Consider the following 25956-nt stretch of genomic DNA (forward strand, 5'->3'; position numbering starts at 1 on the left):
TGTTTAGGAATAAAATAAAATGATATATTCAGTTATGATCTCATGAATGCAAAGGAGGCTAAATTTGCATAAATTAAATAACATTGAAAGTAATGGCAAAAACTGCAATTACTTTTGCACCAACCAAGTATTTTCGGACTTGTAATAATTATTTGAATGGCACATACATACACAGTTAATTGCTCTATGTCATGATTTTAAAATGTGAACTTGTTTATTATTCCTATTCAAGCCAAATATATACCTTAACATTCAGTAATTTTTATTTGTAGACTCATTTATCAAAAAATAAGACCGTCATGACATTTCCAAACTTTGTTTTAGAATTTTTTATTTATTTCTAACTCAAAAATGAGAAGGGGCTTTATATTTTTATAAATTGTACTGATGAGTTATTCTAGCTTTTTTTTTGGTGAAAAGAGCAATATTGAAATACATACTATATAAAAATGATATTTTAATAGAATATTTCTTATTTCATGTGTTTTTTTCCCCCAACTCCTTCCTGTGTTTTCTGCTATGTTGAGCAAACTGGCTTTTGTAGTCAGGCTGCTTGGTCTCTGCTTCTGGCTTTGCTATTTCTTGCTATGTGTAATGTAAGGCAAAGTACCTGGTCAAGACTGTTTCTCCTTTTGTGATATAAAGATAATAATATTAGCTACATTTTGATTGTGAAAAAAATTACATGAAAAATGCATAAAAAGGTTTAAAGAGTGCCTGAAAAATCATAAGCATTCAATAAATATAGCATATTAATAGGTAGGCATGCTCATAGCAGCCTTAGAATTCAGCTAAAATCTGCTAATCACTTTTACTTTTCAGCTTCAAACTTTTTGGAAAGTCAACTAGATGAAGAATTCATGATACTTTGAGGATTGTAAGCTTAGAATGTTAATAATTTAACAGCTAAAGGACTGTAGGCCACTGCTTATTTCTCTGGCTACAGAAAAAGCTACATGGCACATGAAAAAGTTTGGAATTTGCCTTTATATATACTTAGATAGGGTGTTCTAAAAAGATGGAATAAAAACTTAAGTGTTATAGAAAGATGCTTGAACAAAAGAGCATCTTGATACTGCACTTTGTAGGCAACGCTTCTAGCATAGCGGGATTTACTAACAATTAATTACAACTTTCATAGGAAGTGTTTGGTTTGCTGGACCTGCTGAAAATGTAACCATATTTATTTCTTAAGAATCCAATCATATCTTACTTGAAAACTGCTCTAAAGATCCTCTTATTCTACTTCAGAGAAGGTGCTGAAATGTGTCTGCACATAATGAAAGAGGAACACATGTAAATTCAGAAATTATTTTATCTCAAAAACCATTACATTGTTCCATTATAATAATTCTAGGTTAAAGGTTTAAGTACAAATTTTTATTAAGTGTGTATGTGAGGGACCAAGTTCATGCAAATTAAGCAATTTCCAACATTTCTGTTTTATCATATGTATGTTAAACCATGGTCTGCATGGTCAACATCTGCATACATATTTAAGCAACGCACAAAATTTTAGCGTATGTAATTGCTTCATCAAGATTCAAGACAATTAGTTAAGAAAAGAAAACAAAAAAGAACTCTGCTCTATCTGTTAGCATTAGAGAGGGAAAAAAAGTTTAATAGCAGTAATCTTACTTTTATCAGTACATTACGCTGGTAGAGTGAGCCAAAACTTACCTTGTTACTGAACCAATTCTATTGAAAGTGAGGGTCTTTTTAGTATTGGTAATCTAGTAGATAAGAATACTAAAAAATTAATATTCTTATACTATCCCAGACTTTTAAAAAGTAGTTACTATAAGTCTTAGTAATTGTAGCACAACTACATTTTGATAATTTTTGGGGTTGTTCTTGATTCTTAGACTTTATATGTTAAGGGTGATACCCAGCCAGTCTTTGCTTTCGATTAAAACTGATTTTAACATAGGTACTTAGCCAATATGTGTAGTAAGTACATTTTGAAGATTATACAAAAAACTTTTGCAGGATTGTGAAGCTAAGTTAAGTGCAAAGGAAATGTAACTGCGGGTCATGTGAAGGATGTGGTTTCTCTGAATTCCCAATGACTACACTTTAGCTCAGAACATTGTTGCTATACATTTTATAATTTATATTTTTAAACAATCACTAGATATTTATTACAAACTTTTACTAGCCCAAGCAATAATTTTATTAGATACAATGGGCGATAAAAAAGAACTGCCACATACTACTTCCTACACATATCCTATAGTGGTTTTCAAAAGTAAATATTTGTTGTGCTCATATGGCAAAGCAAGAGTCTCCTAGACAGTTGTGCGAAGCTTTGATTCACAAGAGAAACAGAAAGTGGGAAAAACCAAAATTAGAATGTGGTATATATATATATATATATATATATATATAAAATACATAATCTACTTATTCTACAGACATTCAGATATTGACAAAATAACATATTTACTCTTTGGAAGTTATAACTTTATCATCAGTGTTAAATTATATATTTTGAAAGGTGCAGAAAAATTGGAAGGATAGCAAATTATGTGTGGTTTAAAACCTTTCTAAATTCACATAGCATTTACAGCTTAGGGAGAAATGTAATGAATCTGTAGAAATTATTTTCTGTCAAATTGGATCATCAGAAGTCAAAGACCAATGGGATTAGATTCCTTTTAGGAAGAATTTCCAATAAAATAGAACTGATTAAGTACAAATAACTCTATTGAATCCATAGATGAAATCTCATAAAAGAAAAGAAAGCTAAGATGGGCAGGTGATACAACAATAATTTGCTTAATTTAAATTGAAAAAAAAAAAGTAGTTAAAAACAACAAAATGAACTCATTTTCACTGTAAAAATCCATTTTCCCTAATGCTTTGCAACTGAACTGTTATCAAAATATTACAATTGTTGTGGACATCAAAAGGAAAGATTTATGAAAACGCTTATTTTAAAACAAAGAGAAATAGAAAATCCACCTGCTGAAAAGTCTTCACTTAGCATTGGAGAAAATGGAAAAGACCCTTCGACAACCCAGCTCAGGGTTGGCAAGCTCTGCAAAGTACCAGTTAGTAAATATTTTAGATGGGCTGTGTTCTAACGACTTAATTCTGCCCTGTGGCACAAAAGCAGCATCAGGCAACACAGAGCTAATAGGAGTGGTTGTGTTCCAATACAACTTAGTTTATATTCACTGAAATTTAAATTTCCTATAATTTTCACGTGTCACAAAGTATCACATTTCTTTTGATTTTTCCTACACATTCAAAAATGGAAACGCCATTTTTAGCTCACCAGCCTTAGAAAACCAGGTGGTAGACTGAAATTTGCCCTGGCCTAAATCCTGGGACCCGGGTGGCCTAGTGGTATTTTCAAAATCCAGAAGACTAGTTAATAGGGAGGAGAAGGAAAGGTCAGGAAGTTTGGATTTTGTTATTGGAATAGACATAATCTACATATTTATCTTAAATGCTACCAATATGATCAAAGTCATTCTAACACATTAAGTCTGCTAAAGTTTTGCATTTGATTTGCAAAATGACTTTTTTTTTGAGGTTTAATATTATGAATGATTCTTATTCCAAGAGTACCTAGTCAGGGACCTAAGCACTACTCGGTACTTGTTCTAGAAAGTATGGAAACACTTCAATGCCTTCAATCTTAATTGTAGAAGGATTTATAGTTGAAAAGTCTCTATAATTATTCACTATGTCCTCTATTTCAAATATGGTATATGGATTCTTTGAATATGCTTAAATCTCTCCTGATTCAAGGTAAATTAATATATGTTTGTCTCAAATACCAGTAATGTTTGTATTTGATCATTATGTGATTAAAACATTTTTGTACTCCTGCTGGACTTTATTCTGGCATGGCTAAGTGATTAGCAGTTTTTACATCAAATAGAGATTGTATTGATTAAGTAGTTCTGGTAGTGACTAACATTTATCCTTAGAATTAACTGAATTATCCAATCTTTCTTGAACTATCTATCTTTACATAGGCATTAACAGTTGAAGTGTCTCAGGGACAATGACTCAGAATTGGATAATTGTCTGGTTATTTCCTGTTAACTGTTGAGAATGCCTTACTCATGATGCTGAGTAAGCTTTGTAGTAACAAAAAGAGACCCACTTACATCCTCGGAATAGGAAATAGATTAGTCTCCCCTGCAGTGCTGCTGCTTCCTTCACTGTCCACGCTATACCCACTGCCAAAGCTGCTGCCCGAGGAGCCGGTGGACACAGAGCTTTCTGCAGGCCGGTGATTGGGAGGCTTTGCTGCATGGTGTGGGAAGATTCAACACCACAGTCAATAAATGAAGCTGACATTGATCTACAAATGCATCATTATACATCTTCTTAATTTACACGTGTAAAGAAACAGCTACTGAAGAACTACATTTTTCAACCTGCCTTTTCGTTTCCTTTACTGATAATGCACAGTGGCAACAATAAATTATTTTACTGTTTTTGTTGGACATCAAGGAAAAACAATCTCCTTTAGGGAAAAAAATATTTAATTTTTAGACCGAGTTAAATAGTATGTAACTATGCTACTATTATTATTTTTGTGGTTTCCTTGTACAGTATTGCAAAAATGATATGGTAAATAAAAAACATTTTTGCTATTTCATGGAGAAAATAATTTAGAAAGATTTGGGTAGATAGAAATGGCAAGATAAAGAAAATTGCTTATTTTTTTCCTATTACTAGACAATAATCTGTTTTTCTCCTTAGAAGCAAAGATGCAAAATAGAATTTTAAGAAGTGATTGAAAATTCTGTTTGTTTTTATGTACCTTTGCCTGCTATCTCCAGCAAGTTTTTAAAATTTAAAGATATTTGTTTCCCTTCAGGCATTTCCTAGTTTATCATCAAGACTTGTCTCAAGAATTTCCTAAGTTTGATATTTGAATATAAGAATCCATATTCCCATAGAGACATTACAAATTTGTGCAATAAATTATGCAGTAGGGGTATAGTACTAATATTGTTGGCAGAATTGAGAAGAAATCTTGATGGAAAAAGAAGGAAGATAGGCAAGTTTTTCCCCTATTTTGCTGGGGAGAAGTTTCTATAGTAAGTTTTTGAAATTGTTGACATTTGTCTTCTGCCAGAGAGAGAGTGAACTTTTTGGTCACACCGATCTGGTTTTGACACCCAACCCACTCTTTAGCAACTCTACACCACTTTTCTCATTTGGAAACAATGGAGTCAGTAACGCCTACCTCATAAAATGGTGGTTATGAGGAGTGAGATATGTAGGAACCCAGTAACTTACTCTTTTTCCTCTTGTGATATTATTTGCCACATCCCCACTCTTCTCAAGGGCTTTACTATCAATGGCTGTTTCTTACTGTCTTTGAGCTTAAATAGTCTTTGAAAATGAATTTAACTCTATTCTCTTCTAAATCTAGATGTGTTCAAACCTACAATTCTACTTTGAGTCTTTTTTCTTCATAAATGCATCCCTATCCCATCAGGAGTTTATTAGCCAGTTGGATAGAGTTACACTAATGGGTGAACAGTTGATAATCATTTCATGGTCCTAAGGTATCTACATATTTCTTAAGGATATGTATAAAAACACAATGATTCTTAATCCGGTGGAATTTTAACCAATATAATAACTAAATGAAGTGAAACACATAAACATTGTGTGGGAAACCATCTGAGGACAGGAAATCCACCATCAGGATAGTTAGCATCAAGTCTTGCAAAGGATTTAACTTTTCCCCCATTTCTTCACTTTTTCGATTTCGGCAGTAGCGGGTTCTCTAAAGCCACAAGGAATTTTTATATATATTCCAGTGGCAGTAGGATCGCTTCCCCAGAATACAAATCCCTTCCCCAGAATAGGAACAAGAAATAAATTTTTAATAGTTAGTCAATTGTATATCCGATGTGTATAATTCAGAAATGGCTATTTAGAAAAAGGTGTTCCTAACTTATAGACATCTGATATACAATTGACTAATTGAACTGAATGCTGTAAACAACCAGTCACCAATGAGTTACTAGTAACCCACAGGACTAGATTTGTGGAAACAGAATAGTTATGTTTCTGAATATTTAATTTATGTAGAAGAAACCCAGATGATGTAGTTAGTGTTAAAAAAAAACTTCTTAAAGGAATAATTTTAAAAATGTAAAGGTAATATGAGTAGAATGTAAAATTATGGACATGTATAAAGTAGATTAAAATGCGTAACCTACATAATAAGTCAGATTAGTTAATTGATTATAAACCAAAGAAAGCTGTCATACTTTTTGACTGGGATTCTATAATCCAATTCATAATTTTTAGTATGACACTGACTGGAAGACATTAATTTCATCAGTTGGAAAATCACAATTTACTATTTTCAAAGGTGAACCATAATTATTAGCCACTAATATTTAATCAATTTATATTTATTAAATTAAAATAATTTTAATTCAAGAGCAACCTCACAATGAACAAAAATAGCTACATTATAAAAATGATTTATTATTTACGTTTCAAAATAGTCCATCCTTTGTTTTGTCAACTTTGGTTTCACCTGATGCAATTTTTAGTTCTATTTCTCTTCTTGAAAAGTTGAGAAATGTGTACAGAATATAAAATACCATAAGAAGAAGAAAGAAACAAAGCTAGAAATAAATTTAAGAAGAGAGTTTTTTTTCCATCTTGCCAATCTCTTTGAATGTAATTCTCATTTTGAAAGCCTGTGCCAGCGTTGTCAATATTTTAAATGCAAACAAATAACATTTTATAAGATATATTAAAAAAGAAAACCAAATCCAGGGGACATTTACCTGTAATGGAACCAGTCTAACATCTCTGTAAAACACGATTACATCTAAGGTTCTGTCTACGGAAATTTTAGGCAGTTAGAAGTTAGGTGAATAATTCAAAAGAATCTAGATATTTGGAGTTATCATAACAAAACATCTGGTGCTGGGTTAAATTCTGTATTCTTAACCTGATATCTAAGTGTAGTGCAGAGATACATAGCCTCACATTTGGTTAGTTTCTGAAAAATGAATTAAATTAAAACACACGACAGATCTTTTCTTCTTACTGGGCTATATCTACATATCATAAAATGTGATAAAACAAAAAATGCAGAGGTTTTGGTAAGCTGGTTCTAAGAATTCGTATTTTAATATATCTTTTCCAGATACTTGAAACATGTTTTTACTCATTTCTTTCTCTTGAAACAGACTTCAAAACTAAAGCATCAATTCTATTAAATTGAGCTAAACCTGCATAAAGGCAAACTTTTATAACAAATAAAGTGTATTTAGGACTTTATTATCTGAAGCTGGATCTTAGGTAATTTCAAGACATCTAATAATTTCAACCAAATTCTTTATTTTGCCTCTCAAAAGAGTTTTTATTGGTCTGCTACTTTCCAAATACATCTCACATAATTCTTCAAACACTTTACATGGAAGCCCTCTCAGCCCATTCACTCTGGCTCCCTTTGGTTTGGCTTTGTTCTTTCCAACTTTACTAAGCCCTCCTTTATCCCATCACTTTCTTGTGTCTAAATTGCAGTTATCTGTAAAGGCCTAGCTCAGAAATCACCTGCATTTTTCCTCATTTTCCCATTCAGAAGTGACCTGTCCTGTGTCTGGACTCTTGTAGCACATACTCTGTCGTTATTGGAAGCAAAACCTATGTTTTCTCTTTGGTAACCTCCTTAAAAGCTTGTCCCCGAACCATGTTTGAACAACATTTAATGAATAAATAATAATAATAATACATTAATACTTTAACCAAACAATCAAAACATCTGAATGATTTAGTAGATAATTTCACTTTTTAAATCAAGCTTTGTGTTTTATGCAAATCATAAATCTCTCATCAAGAGGCCACTTGCTATGGAAGGATATTTTTCCATGTTCTTTGTCAAAGAAACTTTAGTCATTTTTTTTTAAGCTTTTAAAATCAGAGGTAACTTTAATCTGTCATACTGTATAGAAAAAGGTGATCATTCAACTATATTTTTTAACCTCAATCTCCCAAAACACTGGTTTGATTGAAGGAAATATTTAATGAGAATACACTAAACATTGGAGATTATAAGCTTATGAATTTCAAAAAGTTCATAATAGATCACAAATATTACATATATATTTAAAATGAAAGTGACAAAAGAAAATAATATGTATAGTAACATTCTGTGGGAGACAGCACTACTACAGACTCTGGAACTTGTCCTGATCGCACGTTTGTATGTAGATAGTTGGAGAGCTCTGGGTTATATTTAAGTGTAATATATCTATGTTTTTTTAAGTTATTGAAGGAAACAATATTTTAAACACACTAAAACTAAGTATAATCGTCCATAATTTTATAATTTCAAAATCAACAATTTAGAAATATTCTATCTCTGCTTTATTCTTCCAACTCTCTTAATTACAGTTTTGGAAATCATGGACCTACTACGTGTGAATGTATTATGCACCTGTGTATTACATATGAAAAAAGTTTATATAAATATTGAGAGGCTTTTCTTAGTAGTAAGATACATCTTTGGGGCCATTTTTTATGAATTACATTTTTGTGCCTACTTTCTTTTTGAAATCCTAAGTGTATTATCAAGTACCAAGTACAGGAAAATGTGGATGCTATAAATATATGATGGAATCAGCTCACTCATAGAAAGGTCCTGTGCCCTAAAAGAATAAATCTTAGAATGTTGAATCATTTTTGTAACTCAGTTATTAAGAGGGCATTTCAGGTAAACAAATGTTACCTTCTGTGATACAATTCAATCTGTTTTAAATTATTCTTTGACCACTTTACTTTCTTTGGCTGTTAGATGGTTCGACATCATTGTGTTTTATTACTCCATTGTGGCTAACCTTAATTAAATCAGTAGTGTCTCTTTGACTGCACATCTGTCTTCAATTAGTTTGCTCTGTTGGCTTTTCCTCCCTCTACCATACAGTACTTAAATATGCAAAGCTATCACTGTACTTACCACATGATGGCAGCACTTTGCTCTGAGAGCACGGATCAAATTGTAGACTACACTTTAACTACTTTTATATCACATCCAATTATCCAAAATTTAAAAGGCAAGGTCTCTGCCTGTCTCACTAAATTCCAAAAATTGAGTGTTTGGAATGTATATAGGTTGCTGTCTATGCTGTTCCATTATTGGTCTTATATCTTTGGTCCAGCACAGAGCTATTTCCAAATATTCTGAGGAGTAATTTATTATGTAGATAGCTTGTACTTTCCCAAATTACTTGGTTAATGCAGTAGTAAATATCTTCATAGATACAGTCTCTAAAATTTTAAGATTAACTGAAATTAAAAGAAATCAATCAACAATTTTGTTTATTCCAATAGTTTAATGATGGAACGGAAATAACTACCTAGCAGTTTTTAAAATCATGTATTTGGGAATTTTGACTCCCTTTAGCTAGCTTTAATTTTGCTAGCATTTACTTCAGGGATCTTTCTCCTCTCTCTTTCTTTGTTTCTTTTGCTGTCCATCCCTCTTTCCTTTCCTTCCTTCCCGCCTCCTGTCTCTGTCATCTACCTGTTGTTATTGCTATTACTGTTTTTGTTTTTGATACTTTTACTAAAGGGATTTTGCAGTTTTATCTCATATTTTAATTTTCTTTTGAATGTGGACCTTAAAATTTCAGGTTTTAAGTGTCATTGTGACAAGAATTATTTGGAATGTTTTCCCTTGAATTATGTACAGTCATACTTTCTGTATGTTTTCTATTACAGTTCAGAGGTTCTAATTTAAGAAGAGATATTGCATCTTAAAAGTAATTTAGAAGTTAAATTTTTTTTCCAAATCTACTTCAGTATAATTATTATCTATTTGGGAAAATCTAAAGCAAACTGGACACTAGAAAAATGGGCTAGGTAGCTTCAACATAGCTATTTGTAGTTTTCACACACCACCAAATTGTAAGTTTTCACAAATACAGGTGTTCAAACTCTGATATCTCTATCAATCATTTGTAAGTCATTAGGAATGGAAGTTAAAGGAAGGATGTCATTGAAAATTTATTTTTAAATGACAAATTATTAAATGACTATTATATCAGTCATTACAGGTATATTTTATATATATATGTAAACAATATATCTATTATAAAGGTATTACAAGTCATAAGAAATGGAATGTTGCAGTCTTTTTTCTTATAAAAATAAAAATATTTCTCTTAAGATATTTCACATTCACATAGTGGCTCCTTTTAGAGGAGAAGATGAAGACATGTTGCCTCCATTTGCTGTGTTCCAGAAAGATGGCAAAGCTCTTATATTCACAGTTTCTTCTCTCCATACACATTGGCCTTATGACTGAATTCTTAATGACATTTTAGTGAACAATTTAGTTTGTTTATAATGATTCATTATAGATAATAAGATCAATGATCACTTCGGGAAACAAAAGTAATCATATAAGACAATGTAACAAATGAAAGTGAAGTTAGCTTAACTAATAACATGGCATAGAGGAATTTTTTCTTACGTAAAAAAATACATGCTGGCTCTGTATACTATAATCCTTGCTTTTAAAAGGAAATCATAATGTTGCCTTTTAAGTAGGTCTTCCTTTTTTGAGGTGTTTTTAGTTTAGAAGTGATTTTGGAAGAAACCATTTAAAATATAGTTTACATGAGAATTAAAATTTTATAGTAAATAATGAAAGAAAGTTTAAGACATTATCATATATGAAAACTAAGAAAGTAAATTCATTTTGTCTTTTAATAAATTTAGGCCGTAATTCCAGTTATGTTCAAATAAATAGAATGAAAAAAGAATGTATCCAGTGCCGAGTTCTGCTTTGGTGCTAAAAAATGCAAATACAATAATGATCTTTATCTTCAAAAGATTAATAGCATGGGGGATCACATGTGAAAGAAAAAACATTCAATTTTGAGGTACCTCAAATTTTCATGGGCAATTTTTAATTTTTTAATCTTCCTTTTATTCTCTTTTGAAGCAGAGGCATTTTCTTTCTTGCTGTTTGTTTGCACTACACTTGCATTAGGCTGTCAGGTATTTCCAACTGACAATTGGAGGGAAAAAAAAAGCTCAAGCAGGAATAAAGACTACGGTAAAACATGCAGGTTTGTTTGAGTAAAAAGTCATTCTAAAAATAGTCACTTTGAAAAAAGTTCTTACATAATCCTGAAACTGTGAGAACTTACATCATGTCTGCTTAGATAACAAGAATGCTGTCCTTAAATCGAATCCGAACATTTTGAAAATTCATTAAATTCTGCCCAAAAGAAAAAGGTTGAGCACATTTCCAGTTTGTTTTCATATCATTCCAATTTGGTCAATGGCCACTAAGTAAAGAGGAAGTTTGGACAGTTATTTGATAAATGCATGTCTGGTCTCACGAGACCTAACCTCCCTAGTTAATGTCATTAATCTTTCTCCAAATAGATTATATTAATGATCTATTAATCTATAACAATCATTTCATTAATCTTTCTCCATATAGATCCTTAAAAAATACTTTGTCTACGTATAGATGGTTATATTGCAGTGGACTGTACAGATTATGACAGAACCAGAGGCAGAACAAATAAATTATAATTAATTCTATTTTCCAGATTTTTTAAACATGATGATGTTTGGTTGCACATAAATGTAAATCAATGACCGATTGCATTTTTCTTTTTCCATCTCAGTTGAAGATAGACAAAACTCACTTGTCTTACTGTTCATAATTTTTTCCAGATATCTTTAAATTGATTATTCAATAAATATTACTAGCATAGAGATTCATGAAGACAGTAATTTTTGTCTATTTTGTTTGTTGTAGTATCACCAACACCTTGAAGAGGTTCTGTGATATTATTTGCACTAAAAATATCAGCAAATGTATGTAAAAATGATGACCTAGTAAAAGTAATTCAGATCATATTTTTCATAAATGATAAACACGTTTGCAAATATCCTTTTAGCATTAAATATTTTGAAACTTACCAAATTATATACTTAAAATTAAGGATCAAGTATTTGGTAAGAAACTTTCCATTTTTCCTCAAATTTGAATAAAAGTGATCATCTTCAGTGTTTCTGTTGTTATGCCAATACAATTAATTGCCACTATATGGGATCAGTAATGTAGATAATGGAAGATAAAATCAATTGATAATTTATAAACAACTGTTTTTCTATAAATGTTACTTTCAAGATAAGAACAAAAAATTGTATTCTATCTTTATAACACTCCTGTCACTCTACTTCAGCTTGGAAGCGGCTTGATTAAAGCTGATAGGCAGCTTACCAAATTTCAAAAGGAAAAAGTAATAATTATGGATGTATACATATAATCTATATCATTCCCAATAAAATAAAAAAATGCTATATAGATTAAAAATGTCATTTGTCAATCTTAATAATTATAAATTAACATCAAATGAGAAAGGAAAGAAGGGGTTCTGAAATGCAATAGGAGAGATATGTAAGATACAGAAAATTTAGAGACAAACATGATAAACATGTTTTGGAAGAAGTCCTTGGTTATTCAGTCTTTGACTATTGTAAAAATTATGATTGTGCCTAAGTCTAAGTCAGTGGCTTTTAAATATTTTTAAGCTTAAATATATTTAAACACGTTAATATAATTTAATTTATAATAATTTATAAATTATAATTTAATATACTTAAATTATATTATTTATATATATTATATATTTAATATATATTTTATATATTTTTTATATATATTTTATATATATTTTATATATATATATTTTATATATATATTATATATTTAATATTTAATATATATTATATATTTAAGCTGGACAACAAGCTTAAATATTTTGATCTTAGAACTTATTTAATAATCCAAAGAACTTTGTTTTATGTAATTTATATCTACTGATATTTATCATATTCAAACTAAATAAAACATTAAAACAAAAAATAGTCAAGCACATATTCCATTAGTCATCAAAGCAATGATGTTATGACACCTTATGTAGCTGCTGGAAAACTCCACTGTACACTTGAGAAACAAATGAGAGCGAAAAAGCAAATAACATGTTAATCTTAAGAATATTTTGACCTTGCAGACCCCTGAAAGGGTTTCTGGGACACCCCCGCCCCCACTAGGAATCAGTGGACACACTGTGAGAATTACTGGTCAAGACCCACACTCATGGAAATGAAGTACTGTCCAAAATGAGAAGAAACTGATTAGCATCAGTTTCTTTGACAGTCATCGTAACAATTACATATGTCAAGATCATTTTATCATGCTATTTATTTTAATTTTGTGTTTTGTACTGAAAAAATATCAAGTTTTCAGCTTTCTTGAAAAGATTCATTATTGATATTAGCATTCATTTTAATGGTCTCTAATCTTCTTAGGAACTTGTTTCACTCAGAATTTCACAACTCTAGACATATATGGCATGAATTAAAAATATATTGTATCATAAAAACTTGTCTGTTCTATCTTTGGTTAAAAACAAACAAAACAAGAAAATAACTATTTTATGGTGCACAGAAACCCAGAGTAAATAATGATAATTGGCAAGCATAAAATAATGCAAATTCTTCCATAAAGAAGTTTTCTGTTCATAAAGTCTCTTTAATGTTTTTGTACATTAATAATAGTTGGATGGAAGCAAAATGGTGATTCAACAGTTATTGAGTTTATTAAATGTCACTGGCAATGAGGATGCTTTAAAACAAAAACTACATAATAGGCCTATATAGAAAGACATTTGAATTAGGTAGTTGTAAAAATATGTTTTCTGTATTTCTCTATATTCCAAGTTCTTTTTATAAAAAGAATCAGATAAAAATACAGTGTGATCTATAGAACTTGAAATACATGCTTTTGAATTTGAAATGTTTTAAAGAGGAAAAGTGAATTTTGCTATGTTCTTTTTAAGAACAATATGGTAGAAATTATATTTCACTATCTTTCTTACACATTTGGAAATAGAAACCTGCGATCCTGACTTTTACCAAACATTTCTTCTGAAAATTTTTTCTGGCTTGTTTGAGTTGTGGTAATAGGTTGGTGCAAAAGTGACTGCGGGTTTTGCCATTACTTTCAATGGTAAAAACCACAATTACTTTTTGCACCAACCTAATATTATTTTGATTAATCTGTTCAAATTATAATTAACAAATTGCATTTTTCAGTGTCTAAAACACATTAAAATATAAAATGATGGCTATATCTATGTCATTCCTGTTCAAACATCTACCAAACTCAACACCCCAATCAAAATTTTGTATTTCTGATATAATTTGGTTTCATTTGAAAATCCATGTGTTTTTGGCTTTTTAATGATTCCTTATATATTAACATGTACATCACAGTAATAAAAAAGAAAAATAATGTTTTCATGGTCTTGTTCAGTATACATGAAGATTCCTTTCATCTTACCCCATACCCACGTTTCTTCCCCCAGATCATGTTGCACAATGGAGAATGGGTGAAATATTATGGTTTACATAATGTATGTAATACATGTGGATGAAAAGTGGAAAAATAACCAAGCATTTCATGGATAGTTAGATATCTGGATTTGGGGACTATTATTAAGTTGACAATTAGTGTCTTTGGCATTCCTCCACCTCTCCTTGGGCAGCATATCCCTGGTTCCATGATCCTCCTATCCAAGTGAGAAAGTTGCCTGCCCCATGCTCTTATTGTACTCTGACTGCCCCCCACCATGTCTCCATTGGCATTCTCATTTCCCTCCCCCATCAGCATTTACTTGCCTGTCTTATTTCCACAGGTCCTGCTTCCTGGTGGTAATCTGATCAACTAACTTTTTGAAAATAATTGCATTATAAAAACTAGGCTTTATGGATATTATTTTTAAAGACATGTCATAAATAATATTTAAGAAATCTTGGTATGGTAAAATTTAGGCCTTTCTCTTCTTAGATCATGTATTAATAGTCCCATCCTCATTATTTAGGCCCGTAGCTAGACCATATGACTAAGGCATAACAATTTTGAAGCCAAGTTTGGTGTTTAGATGGGCCAGTTGGTCTTACTTTTCATGTCAGATGAAACGAACATATAAATCCCCATTGTGGACCAGACCAAAGTATGCAGATGGCTCAGTGCAGTTCCATGGCTACTACTGGAAAAGAACAGAAGTACCCATTGATGGTAGGCCAGTGAATTCATCTTCAGGAATGAAGGTCCATAAACAAGAGATAGTGTGATATGGTCAGAGTTCTACATTTACTGTCTGATTCTGTATGTATGGCAGAGGTATTTCTAGCAATAAATTTAAATGACTATAGAAATATTTGAAAATGCATAGTCAATCATTCCAAGAAAATGTAGAATCTCTCAAAACCAAAACTTTAGAAGAGCATTTTGATTTTCACAGACAACAAAATGAAATTCTTATCTCAGATAAACAGGTATAGAACTCTGAAAGCTGAAATTGTCCAAATTGATTCTCTTAGATTTTGTTGGATGTTTGCTATGCGCATGTCATTACAGTTCGAATTTTCTTTTTATATTAAACTGCTCAAGGTTTAAACAATTTTTTTTTTGCACAAACACATGGAAATGAGGAATGTAAAATTTGTTTTTATTAATCTTGTACATACAATGTTAAAGAAGACTTCACCTCCAAATGAAACTGATTTCTCTTATGCTTTTTCCTTTATTTTTCTTATGGACCTGTGCTTTACAGAAACAGGGAAGGCTAAAATCCTTCTGACCAGAAGTGATCATCTGCTTCCGGTCAAAAGAAAATGGGGTGCTAATTAGCTACTATCATTTGTAACCAACAATTCCCTCCACTCCCAGTCCCACCCACTCCCGAACCCATCCACCCACTACCACTTGCCCAAGGCAGAAGCTCCCACAGTGATGGCTTAGTAAGAGTTCACCAAGGCAACGCATGGATATGAAACTCTTCTTTGACAGGTGCCGCAAATGAGCTTTATTGAAAGTGGAGTTTCCAGTAGTGGTCTGTGGAAGTAGCATCAGGCTTTTCTCCTACAATTTGGCCACATCAAGGAACTCGAAATCATATTTCCTTGCATGACTTATCTAATGATTTATCTTCTCACCTAATCTCTCCAACCTGTCCCAATGGTTCTTGTTTTATTGACCAGGGGAGAGGGATATTTCTCCTCATCCTGTATTGCCTGTTTCTAAATTTAAAACTCATACCTAAAATCTTAGTATCAAACAAAAATAGCTCAGGTTTTCCCAACTGTACTTAAATTTAATATATTGGGTTTCAACTAAATAAATCTTCAAGGTTTTAGGAATGCTTCAGCTTGTTTTGGTCTTGATATAGTTTTCAAGCAAACCAACAAATAAAAAATCTTCTGAAATAGCAAGGCTTGTGTTCAACCAAACTAGCTAGCATGGGGAAAACAACAACCACCAAAAACATTTCCAGAGGTTTTTAACTATGGAGAGTTGTTTAGGCATCAGGATGGTTTTGCGCAATCTGTCTATACTTTCCCATCAGGTGTTTTAGTATGAAACTAAACCCCAGGGGGAAAGAAAAAATTCTTTTGACTTACTCCATAATTCTTGTTTGACCCGTATTTTATGCTAGCTCAAGCAGAAATCTGCTGAGAAGCTTACAAAAAATCTTTGAAAAGCTCTTTAGGGACAATTTTTGTCACTCTTGATAGAAATGCCTACAGATGGACCCACAGCCTTTTCTAATGGAGTCAGAAACATTGCCTAATGCCTCACTGGGCTTGCACAGTGGGAAGGCTTCCTTTTGCTAGGTTAAATCAACAATCTTTAGAAAGGAGGACCATGTAGATAGAGAGTATTAATTGAATTCCGCCATCATTTCTAGCTACCGCTAATCATTTGTAAGAACTTGAGAGAGAAGTCATAAGTGACTGTTCTTATTAAAATTAGGAGACTTTGATTTTAAAGGAGACAATGTATTCAAAAATTGTAACTCGAAAAGTCACAAGACAATGTTATATTTGTCAGTTCTGAAAATTTCTAGCTGTGTGTTCTTATACCAGCCAGCCTACCCCTCTGACTCTCTGATTGCTTACCCATAAAAAAACAAGTATAAGAATATTGAAATGACTCTCTCATCCACTTAATGTGATAAAATGAGAAATGGATGACAAAACGCTCTGTACAACATGGAGAACTATTCAAATGCAGATTATTATTTTCAGAATGCAGATGGGATTATATGAACTCCATTTTGAGGTTTGAAATGGGACACTTTTATCCCAACACTTACGATTATTATTAATACTTCTGCAGTTAGTGAACAGGAACTTGCAGGTTCTTTTTATATGTTTGTATTTCTGCCTAGTTTTTCTCTCTGCACTTTAAAGAATTTATATTGCATTTTATATAAATTTAACACTACAGTATGTTTGCTATGAAGTGTCTGGAAATATACATGGATCAATTATATTGGTATATTTATAATAGCAGAAAAATTATACTTTAGAAAATAAGGCTTTTTATTTATCATCTATTAGAACAAAATTAAACATGAAAGCATGCTGTGTTATCTAGTTTTCCTTTTGATTACGATTTTAATAAAGAGTGACTTCTAAGTCAATCACAAGACTAAATCTATGAGAATATCTATTAGAGCACTATTCAAAAAAAGGGATTAAAACACTTTAATATAAATTTTAAGGACTATGTCTAGGAAGAAAATCATATAAAATGTTATGTAGAAACACTTAAGTCACAATAATTAAAAATAAGGTGTGAAATAAGGGAAGTGTTTGATTACTGTGGCATTTATAATTAAAAGAATATTTCAAGTAATAACGTGAATAACATGAAGAAATCAAGTGAACTTATTTGATGGAAGAAAAGGTGAGAGGTGGAATTTTAAAAATGAAAGTTTTAGTAAGGCTAACAAGAAAAAAGAAATTATGCTTTGGTGATAATCTATAAACTGGGCTGAGTAACACATATTCAGAATTATCCTAATGTTTAAGCTGATTGTTTCCTTAATTACCTAATTTAGGAAACACCTCAGTGGTTTACCTCTGTAATGCGACATATGTCTTACATTGCCACCACATATATAATTAATTGGGAGAAGGACATATGAAATGTTTTTAATTTTATGAGAATAAAAAGAATGCAACAGGAAAGTATAAGGCTTGATTTTAATTTTGTGCCAAATATGGACTCATAAAATCAAATATTTTAGGGCTGAGAAGTACTGAAGGGGACAAATACTAGTATCCTATTTTTTAAAAAAATTATTTTAATATGTGCTTTTGAATTAAATTTGAAGATAATTGTATAATCACCCTAGCTTCATTCTTTGTCACTGGCAGTGGCACTCTTTCTTGGGGGAAAATTCTAGAAATGTTGGGGTTAGGTTACAGATGGGTGTACATGTGCTTTCGTTTCTGAACACAGCTATGAGTTCAAGGTTAGCCACTTCTCCAAAGCAATGGAATTTACCTTCCTCTATCCAGGAACCTGAGAAGATTGCAAAGTAGATCAGACGTGGGAGACAGAAATAGCAGAAATGTTGCCTAGGGTAGCCCAATCCCATTATTTATTTACATTTTAATGTAATCTCTGATGCTTTTATTTGGTGACAATTTTCCATCTATCTTACAGTGTTTCCAAGATGGAACTTTGTCCTGCTCTCAAATGTCCAATCATTACAGCTGTCACTAGCAATGAAGCAGTAATTAAAATCTACTGCAACGAAATCAAATGAGAAAACAAAACTGACACATTCATTTTAAGCTGCATCATATAACAATGGCTCAGAACCCAGTAGTTTATGAATGAAATAAAGATACTTTATTTATTACACAGGCACTTGGAGATTCACATGCCCAACACATCTGATACACTTAACAACTATGGAAACACGAGTGGAAAATGTCTGTTTGTAGGATCAAGAGAGAACTTTCACCATGTAAAGGTAAATGAATGCATTAACAATTTTTCCTTTACTTTCCTCTAAGAATTTTCAAAATCCACTAAATTTTTAAAAGTTACACTTGAAATAATAGGCAACAAAAACTGATCCACATTCCAACTGGTAGGCTAACTTGAACTGTGAGCAATTTAAACTTTTATCACAATGAAACATATTTATAGTCATGCTTGAACAGATTAGGTTAGTAGCATGCATTCCATTCTGCAATATGAATATTGTTAATCTATTTCCCAACAAAAGTCAAAAGATGCCCAGTGCATAGAAAAATACAAATCACTGTAGTCAATATATTACGGGACTGGTCTTGGGACTTACATGGTGATGATGAAGTCCTGAAATGCCATGCCCACAAAAGCACATTAAAAAGTGGATAAACATATTTTATCAGACAATCTCTAAAAATTAAAGAGGAGAGCTTTAAATTTGGGGGATGTTCTTGCTGTGTGCTTTGAACAGGGCCTTTCTGCTCACCTCCTTCTGGCTTGACTGGTCCATCAGACATCACCTTCCTGAGGGCTAGCTGGCTTTGGTCTTGGTTGCCATTGGCTGGTGGAGGCAGATTATCAGACTGAGTTCTTTGAATGGGGAGGACTCCTGCTATGCTGTGTCTGTGCTGCTTCCTGGCATGATTAGACTGACCGCTTTTATGTGCTGCTGTGGCAGTGTGGGTGAAATGGAAACCCAGAGTATGTATCCTCAGATGGAACCAGCTTAAATGTTATTCATGCAAACAGAGGTGCTCTTTTGCTGTATTTAAATAAGTTGTGTTTTCAAATGCCAAAATGACACCACATGCACAGCACTAAAGGGGTTTAAAACTGGCTGTTTCTTTGGAAATGATGACTAGGGAGATGCAGAGAACAACGATCTATCTCCATTGCCTGGCTAATGCCTTTTAGAAGTAACAGGGCACCTACATTTGTGAAATATTTGCACTTATTTTTATATAATTATATCAATTGACTAAATTTTCACAAATGAAATGAAAATACAGCAGTTAAGATAGGTCAATTGTTATATTTTGCTTGACTTATAGCTACCAGACATAGTACATTTTGATTTCCAATGGTTAGAAAAAAAATCTGTAAAATCTGTCATCGCATACAAAGTGTGATCCAACAGAATGGACCCAATTGTGCTCCTCAATGAAGTTGCATTGCCTCATGACATGTGCTTATATATATATTAATTTAATGTAGTTTTTTGAGAATATAAGAAATAAGATTTTCTTCACAGACTTTTCAAGACTACAAATTTTTGCACATGGAAAGTTACCATATTTCACAAGCATAATTTATTAGTGTTTTAAAGCACTGTCTTGAAATGGCTTTTCCTCCAAGGTTCTAGAAGTTGACTGTTGGTTGCATTATCTTCTGCCTAGACTTTTTGAGTGTTTTCAGACACAAGAATCTAATTGTGAATCTGCTCTAAATACTTATATGAGTGCACTTTTTTATTTTTTGGTATAAGGTCTGAAAAACTGGCAGCCACTTGTGCTTATAATTTCTGTATTCTAAAAGATATTTAAGCGCAAACAAAAAGGACACACAACATTGCTTTGCCTCCAAACATCACAGACACTGTATCAAATGCTATGAGCCAGGTTGGATGGATGGTGTAAACAAAGGAGAAACAGCCAGTTTTATTTCAGTCTATGTAAATAAAAAAAATCTAAATAAGAAAGAGCATATTAATGTATTGATATCGTTCTTACACAGACGAAGGGACAGAGAACAGGGTGAGCAGAGGATGTTGAAAACTGAAAGCAAACAGGAAAGGACAGCAGGAAAGAAAGGCAACAGATGAACATTAAGCTGCCATGCTGAGGAATTTATTTGCGTCTTTTACTTGGTTGAATGCGGAGTTGTTGCACGGCAGCTTCGGCAGCAGCTATGGCAGCCCCTGCATCTTCCAGGTGGGTCTGAGTGACGCTGGTTTTGCTTTGACTGCGAGATGGTCCATGAGAACGGAGATGGCCTTCTGATGATGATTTTGAGCTACCAGGACTACTATGGGATTTCTCAATGGTGGGAACCTGCATGTCTGGTCACAAAAGGGTAAAACATGAGTTAAAGTTGTTCCAGCACTCCTCCTGTCAAGCTTTGTCTACACATAATTTGAAACTGTCTAAACTTTATGTTAATTCTGGGTCTTATATGATTCATTTATGCAACTGGTCATCATAGAGAACTGTGATTAAACATCTGGGAAACAATTTGGGGGAGGAAAGGCAAAAGGATGATAGCAATGAGAAGAGATAACTTTGAAAAAAGAAATACATTCTGACTAGCTTCTAGTAATAAATATGTTAACTTCTAGTTTCAACAAGCACCTCTGCTAATTCCAGTACAGGTCAGGTAGGAGACGGTACACAGGAGGAGTTTTAAGTAAAAACAGGATGAAGGATGTAAGTCACTAGGACATATTAAATGTGGAGATTGTAGAATCATGCCTCAAACCATTGTAGAGAATGTATGGATCACATATTTCCTAAGGCAGTCATAGAAAGAGATCTTTATACTAATGATCTTGCAGAATGTTAAGCAAGATAGAGTTGAGATGGCTAAGTAGAACCCATAAATGATCTATAAAACTCATTAATAAATAATCTACAGCACTCGTAGTCAGTGGTTTATGATACCAACTCAGTGGCCTACTGGACATGGACTCACTTTCTCATCTCCTAGAACACTTGCATTTATGATTCAGAGAATCTCATGTACAAAGAACCACTTTTCAATTTGATGGACTTTCCTAGAAAAGGTGACAAGGAAGTAATATTCAAGTCCAATATAAAAATTATATTTAATACTTATAAATAGTTCAGTATATGTAGGTAAGGTACCACACGTTTTATCCCACAGAGGCAGTAACTCAGTTTATGATGAGGATTAATGTTGTGTTGTAGGACAGCTGGTAATGAACCTCTCAAAGGAAAAGCTCATTTGAATGAGAGTGCTGTGCATATTTGCATATTGTCAAACCCAATGTATGGCACTGTTATTTAAAAAATAATTTATTAAAAAATTAGCTTGAGTTCAACATTTAGGAAAGACTTAAGTAAATTTCAGCATACCAATTGTTTTGATGACAAGGGAAAATATTCTTTGTATGATAAATAAAAAGTAGCATGCAAAATTATATTTATTGGGTAAGACAATATTTATGGACAACCAGAGATTCAACAAGTAGAAGGATTATACCTTAATGGTAATGATGATTATGTCTAGTCAATGAACCAGTAGGGATTTTTCTATTATCTTTATGAAATACCCAAATGCATTTTCTGAAATCATGTTATCATGGATTTTGAGGTGGAATAGACCAAACAGCTCATATAGTCCAACCTCCTCCATTTTACATGTTGGAAAATGGACAGTTAGAGAAGTGAAGATTACAAAGTCCTACACCTAAGTATGGATGATGATCTGAGAATAAAGCCCATTTCTCCTGACTCCACATCCATCACTCTTTGCATGACATTATATTAAGTATTTTCCAGTCATGTCTAGTCTATTAGTATATGTTAAATGTACAAACATTTACACTAAGAAGATACAGACTGAACAAATAGACACAAAGCTTTTTCTGCTTAAAAAGTATTTCCTACCCTTTGATGGGTCAGGGAAGATACCATGGCTTCTGCTTTTGATAACAGATGGCTTTGGGGACTGCTGGCTGCTCTGACTGGAATGCGACTTGCCATGATCAATGCTTTCAGTCTGTTCTTTGAGAGGATACCACCTTGGAGTGTTATCGAGGTGAGATGTGCTAGATAAATCAATCAATACCTGAAAAAAAGTGTAACAAATCAATGACATTTAGGGACTAAAGTACGTTTAATTCATTACTTTTTCTATGTTCTAAAATTTATTAAAGGATATAAACCAAGGAATACAGTATAACTTTTGAGGATGATGCTTCTTTCTTCTTCATTTTTCTTTACCAATGATACTGGAAACAATGTCTTTTACATACTAGATGCTTAATAAATGTTTGCTTGAACTGAACTGTATAAAATTTTTGACTATTAAATAAATTATTTGGATATGATGTTAAAAGGGTCACAAGTCAATCTGTTCATAAAACAAAACTTCTTTTTGTTGTAAGAACTCATTTTAATCTTAACGGTGAAACCCCGTCTCTGCTAAAAAAACAAAAACAAAAAAAATTAGCCGAGCGTGGTGGCTGGTGCCTGTAGTCCCAGCTACGAGGGAGGCTGAGGCAGGACAATGGCGTGAACCTGGGAGGTGGAGCTTGCAGTGAGCTGAGATCGCGCCACCACACTTCAGCCCAGGCAACACAGCGAGACTCCGTCTCAGAAAAGAAAAAAAAAAAAGAACTCATAACTCATTCTAATCTTAAACTGGACTAGCAACCTTGAAAAATGTTTGATTTTAGTCACAAAAGAGACAAACTGGAAAAGAATGAGAAAGTTGCAATTATAAATTTATTTATTCTATTTTAAAACACACTTTAGTTCACATTTGAAATAGGGATATGACTAACACATTTCGTCGTGGTTTAATTGGCAACTTTTTTTTTCTTAGTACATTGGTGCATTTTGCAGTTGCTGACATCTTAGATATGATGAGCTAAAAAGAAATGAAAACCAGACCAATGGATATATGCTTTAGGCTCACGTAAACATAAGACCATAAATTAGAGGGACTTCAATAAGTCACTTTTTTGAGACATAAAGTCAGACATAATACTAATCTAGAGTACTCTTGCCTAAGATCAAGATTCGTCCAAGTGGCTAGAGCTGGATGGAGCTGGAAGGTAAGGGTCAAATGCTCCGGTTTTGGTGAAAAGAGAGGTGCAAAGTCTTAACAACCAAACAAGGCCTCATTATCACCTTGATTACACAACCGTTTTATATAATCTCTATCAAAAGGATATCATATTTTGTAGGTTTTGGAGATTATTTTTAATATTCATTCATAACTTCTACCCTAAGCAGAACACTAAACAATATGTGTGTGTATATATATTATATATACTGTATATGTATAGTATATATATTATATATGTATAGTATATATACATTGTATATATAATGTGTACATAAACATATATACACTATACATACAATTGTATACACTGTATAGTATACAGACACATATACATTGTATGTATATACACATTATGTATACAATGTATAATATATGTATATACAATGTATAATATATGTGTATATACAACATATAATATATAATCTACATTATACAATGTGTACATATCTACATTATACATATAATGTTCCTATGTATAAACAATGTATGTATTATGTTCATATCTATAAACAATGTATATATATCTATACATGTGTGTATATATATAATAGATTAAAAAAATCACAAGATTTGTTCACTCTACCAATTTCATGATTAGGTTATTTATTTACTTTTAAATTTTTACAAGCACATAGTAAGTGTATGTATTTATGGGGTATATGAGATATTCTGACACAGGCATACAATTAGGTTATTTTGATTCCTTGATGTTAATGTAAAAATTGTTTTTATTGTTTTCTCCTACTTGTAGTTTTGCTTCTTAAAATGTTTTCAGCAATTTTTCTCAGGAAACTTAATTATAAATAACAATGCAATATATCCCATCGAATCAATTAAAGAACGTGTAAATGCATTTTGAAAAGTCCAGGCCATTTTATAATATGATAAATTTATTACTTCAAATCTCATTTGGACTCACAGTATGATTGCATATCTTCCTATTGAAACAAAATTTCATCTTAGAAATTAATTATAAAGTACATCAAGTGATAGAGTGAAAATCATTTCTTGAGTTGGTATTAATCTACTCAAAGAGTAAATCAGGAAATAAATTCTATCTGCCGAAAGATTTTATGCAGAAATGGCTATCTTACAAACTTCAGAAATATGCTTTGCATCATGCTTTAATTGGTGGTTTACCATAGTAGCAAATAAGGGAAAGGAAGTCAGAGGCTTACCTCCCCAAGGAAGTCATTGGATGAAAATCTATCATAATCCCAAACTGTCACCTCCAGTGTTTTCTTCTTGAGCTATATAGTTCAAATAGAAACATAATTAACCTATCTTTCCATCATACATTTTCATTATACATATACAGTAGACATATTTATTTTTATTTCCTTAAACTCCTTCCATTTATGTGAAAATACTTAAAATTTTACCAAAAACTATGTAGTTTAAATATATTAAATATTACATAAAATTTGAATGATTTTGCACTCTAGTGTTTGATCATATGGAACATTATTTTGTGAATAAAATGATAATTCTTATTTATTGTATCCCCACCTCATTTTCAAAAATAGAAATCAGAATTTATAAGTACTCTAAATATAAGAAATTCATAGATTGCAAAAACGTCTAGTATTAAATAGATGAAGTATTTGGATTAGATGCTTCAGCAATTTCTAAAAAACTTAGTAGCATTGTCTTATTTCTGCAGGTGAGTTTATTTTAAATTCACAAACCCAGATTATAATTTATATCAAGCTTTGTTTTTGTAATCAAATTAATCTACTAGAAGACAAATTGAGAACCTCATTTTGAAAGACAGTTCACTTGTAAATTGGTTTATATGGGAACTGTCTTTGCAGTCTTCTCTCTGAATTCAACTTTATACATTTCAGTTATTGTCTGTTACTCAAGCAAAGTTATAAAAATGCAGATTTTCAGAAGCACATTAGTGTAATTTTGTCTACAGTTACTTATCTGTGGTGATAACCCTTTATACTAGTCATCATTTTGTGTTCTTCTATAGAGTTTAGCACCACAGTGCCAGATTCTTAGGAGGCCTCAATTTAGCAAAGAGATGAGATCCTAAAATATTGTCTGGTGCAGTAATACAGTTCTATGCATTGAATCTTATTTTTTCTGTATACTGTGTATGAAAGTCAAAATATAGCCAGTTGGAAAATATATTTCCCTCTCAAATTTGATAACTGTGGCTTAGTCTATTAAAAATTTTAAATTCTGAAATAATAAATGGAAAATATTCCACTAGTTTTCTTATTTTATTTGTTTATGTTTTGGCTGCTTTGTCAAAATGTGCACAT

The 25956-nt window shown here is 32.0% G+C and overlaps 1 protein-coding gene across 7 annotated transcripts in view; it reads right to left on the reverse strand.

The window, feature by feature from the left end:
- PCLO (piccolo presynaptic cytomatrix protein) overlaps nucleotides 1-25956 on the reverse strand; it is a 396658-nt gene that overhangs the window by 47939 nt on the left and 322763 nt on the right. For 3 of the 7 annotated variants that reach the window (XM_050782798.1, XM_050782796.1, XM_050782792.1), the window contains exons 18-22: nucleotides 24862-24933; nucleotides 22498-22678; nucleotides 20736-20930; nucleotides 19359-19541; nucleotides 4125-4266 (exon numbers count right to left, since the gene is read on the reverse strand). In XM_050782798.1, coding sequence (XP_050638755.1) covers nucleotides 4125-4266; nucleotides 19359-19541; nucleotides 20736-20930; nucleotides 22498-22678; nucleotides 24862-24933 — 773 coding nt within the window. Of the gene's footprint in view, nucleotides 1-4124; nucleotides 4267-18722; nucleotides 20931-22497; nucleotides 22679-24861; nucleotides 24934-25956 lie in introns of those variants that run through there. The other 4 variants (XM_050782794.1, XM_050782793.1, XM_050782795.1 and 1 more) reach the window with 4 other exon arrangements.

Source organism: Macaca thibetana, chromosome 3 (genome assembly GCF_024542745.1).
Source record: "Macaca thibetana thibetana isolate TM-01 chromosome 3, ASM2454274v1, whole genome shotgun sequence".
NCBI lineage: Eukaryota > Metazoa > Chordata > Mammalia > Primates > Cercopithecidae > Macaca > Macaca thibetana.